This window comes from Lactuca saligna, chromosome 3 (genome assembly GCF_052625555.1).
Source record: "Lactuca saligna cultivar CGN05327 chromosome 3, ASM5262555v1, whole genome shotgun sequence".
Taxonomy (NCBI): Eukaryota; Viridiplantae; Streptophyta; class Magnoliopsida; order Asterales; family Asteraceae; genus Lactuca; species Lactuca saligna.
This window is the reverse complement of record NC_136419.1, coordinates 78,745,827-78,748,493: the sequence shown is the minus strand read 5'-3', so window position 1 is coordinate 78,748,493 and position 2,667 is coordinate 78,745,827. Positions and strand designations below refer to the sequence as shown.

General features: G+C 36.4%; 1 protein-coding gene across 1 annotated transcript; it reads right to left on the bottom strand.

Moving 5' to 3' along the window:
* Positions 1 to 525: 525 nt before the first annotated feature.
* LOC145036932 (Quinone reductase family protein) lies at positions 526 to 2,199 on the bottom strand. Its single transcript, XM_078985460.1, has 2 exons — positions 1,441 to 2,199; positions 526 to 990 (listed from the first exon to the last, which is right to left on the bottom strand). Exons 1-2 carry the CDS (start codon positions 1,965 to 1,967, stop codon positions 759 to 761), a joined length of 759 nt encoding a protein of 252 aa, XP_078841586.1. The 5' UTR covers positions 1,968 to 2,199; the 3' UTR covers positions 526 to 758.
* Between the last annotated feature and the right edge of the window lie 468 nt (positions 2,200 to 2,667).

The following is a 2,667-nucleotide window of genomic DNA, read 5'->3' as shown; positions in this document are numbered from 1 at the left end:
GACTAAATGCTCATTTTATTCTTAGATTGCAACAAACAAATTTTATAATATTGATTAGTTTTAACATGAGATGTATGAATAAATTGACTAAATAAGTGATGATCTATTCGAATAAAATGTTACACAACATATAAGGTATGTTTTTTTTCTAAGCTAAATAAGTCATCTAAGTATGACTAAATGCTCATTTTATTCTTACATTGCAACAAATAATTTTTATTATATTCATAAACTTTAACATGAGATATATGAATAATTTGTCTGAATAAGTAATGATGTCTATTCGTATAAAATGTTACACAGCATATAAAGTATGTTTTTTTCTAAGCAAAATAAGTTATCTAAATAAGTAATGATGTCTATCCGAATAAAATGCTCACTTTATCTCTACATTGATGTCTGAATACATTAATCCATGTTTTTTCCTCAACTCATTCACATTAAGTACAAAAAAACAACCATGCATAACGATTCAGATTAAATGCTTAACCAACTAAGCTCATCAAGTAAAAAAAAAACAATCCCTAAGTCAAAAAAAACAACCATATAGTTTGTTCATTTTAAATGCTTAACTCATTAAGCCCAAGAAAAATACAAAATTCGATTCAAACCATACACAAAACAACACCACATCCACCACAAACAAACAAACAAACAAAATGTATATGATTACAAATGTACATATCGTTTCAACGTATCCAAAAATCAAATTCAAAGCCACAAATTGTATAAACCTTTGAATGTGAAGAAGAAAGAGATCAAGAAGGTTGTGCTAGCTTCTTTACAACACCAGCCATGTACTTTCCTTGATGTTCAGCAAGTGCTAATTCTGTTTCAGTAGGCTGACGTGTCCCATCTCCAGCAAATACTCCAGCTCCAAAAGGTGAACCCCCTCTAATTGCCTCTATTTTAAACATTCCTGCCCCAAATGTATACCCTATTGGAACAAAAAGCATCCCATGGTGTGCTAGTTGTGTGATCCCTGTCCATCTACACAATTTCCAATAAGTCAGTCTGCGTTGCCCCTGTCAGATTCAGACTGTTTAATATCTGACACGACTCGGTCAGCAAATATCAAACAACCGTATAACTAACTAACTATCCAAATTAAGCCACTAAGTAAATAAGAAAAAGAAAGTCATTGTCCCATTAAGTCAAAAATCAAAAAGACACAATTGACAATAGTGAGAAGATCGATAAATAAATAGGGATTAGCATTTGAACATAACAATTACATAGATGCAAAGATGAATTCAGCATAAAAAACACTGGGCATGAAAGTATTATATGTAGTAAGGGTTCGTAATCAATTGGGACAATCAATTTTGATTCGATTGCAAACCCTAATAAAAAAATTAGTAGCAGGGTCTTGTTGATTGGATAAAGACGAGCATTAATCACATTTCAATTGATAATTGCAATCAGAAATGGGGGACTTACGCGGTGGTCTCTTGTCCGCCGCCCTGTGTACCAGTACTCACGAAAAATCCGGCTGGTTTTCCGGCGAGCTTCTGTTCTCCCCATAACTGCGACGTGGAATCGAAGAACGCCTGCATTTGCGCCGCCATAGACCCATACCTCGTCGGAAACCCAAACAAAAATCCATCCGCTGATTCCAGCTCATGAATTGATGACATCTCGCCAATCTCATCGTCCTTCGATGGCGCCCGCATTTTCGCCAGTACATCATCCGACAACGTCTCCGGTACACGGAACAAAACCGCTCCCACTCCTTCAACGCCGTCGACTCCCTTCTTCATCCTACGCGCCAGTGTCTCAACATGCCCGTACATCGAGTAGAACACAATCAGTATCTTAAGCTTAGCCGTTGTCACTATCGGGACTTCAATGTCTCTTCTTTGAGATTCCGCCACGGTGGTCGGCGAACTGATACTGACCGGACCATTGCCGGTGTCAACCGCGGGTGGGCTTTTCTTACTTGGTACGCAGCCACCGCCTTTACCCATCACAAGTCAAAATTGGTAAACCTAAAGGTGGAAAAGTAAGGAAATCTGTCTGACAACAATGAGGGAGTGTAAGAGAAACTTGGATTTGTATGATTGAGATTCAAGTTATTAAGGTTTTTGGGTTTATGATTGGATTAGGGGTTTCACTGTTGAAGGCATTGGATCCAATATCGACCATGGATCCACAGCACGCCGTCGTTATTATGTCTTTCACTCTTTCTCACTTGTTGGTAGAAACTAGAAAAGAAAAGAAAAGACTTTGATGGCCAATTGGCCATACATTGATCCGCCAATCCCGCCCTTCATACGCTGTCGTTTCATGATTTTTTATCTTTGAACTTAAAAAGAAAATATTCGAAAATTTTCAAAACTTCTGGAAAAATTTACATTTAGTCCTAAATTTTTTTTGAACAAAATAACTTAAGATACCGGATAAATTGAACATCTTGGTCATTTTCATATGGTCACCCTTATTTTGTGTGTTGCATTTGTTGATTTGACATTAAATGTTTTATGTGAATTAAGGTAAAACAAACACCTTCATGAAGAAACTCCAACATTTTTTTCTCTCCTTTTTCTCGTTTCATCCACCTTGGCAAATTAGGGTTTTTATTCATCTCGAATGAGGAAAATCGAGGACGTGTATGATTTGGATACTATAGATGTGAAGCTTGATGATTTATTTTAAAAGGAAACCAAT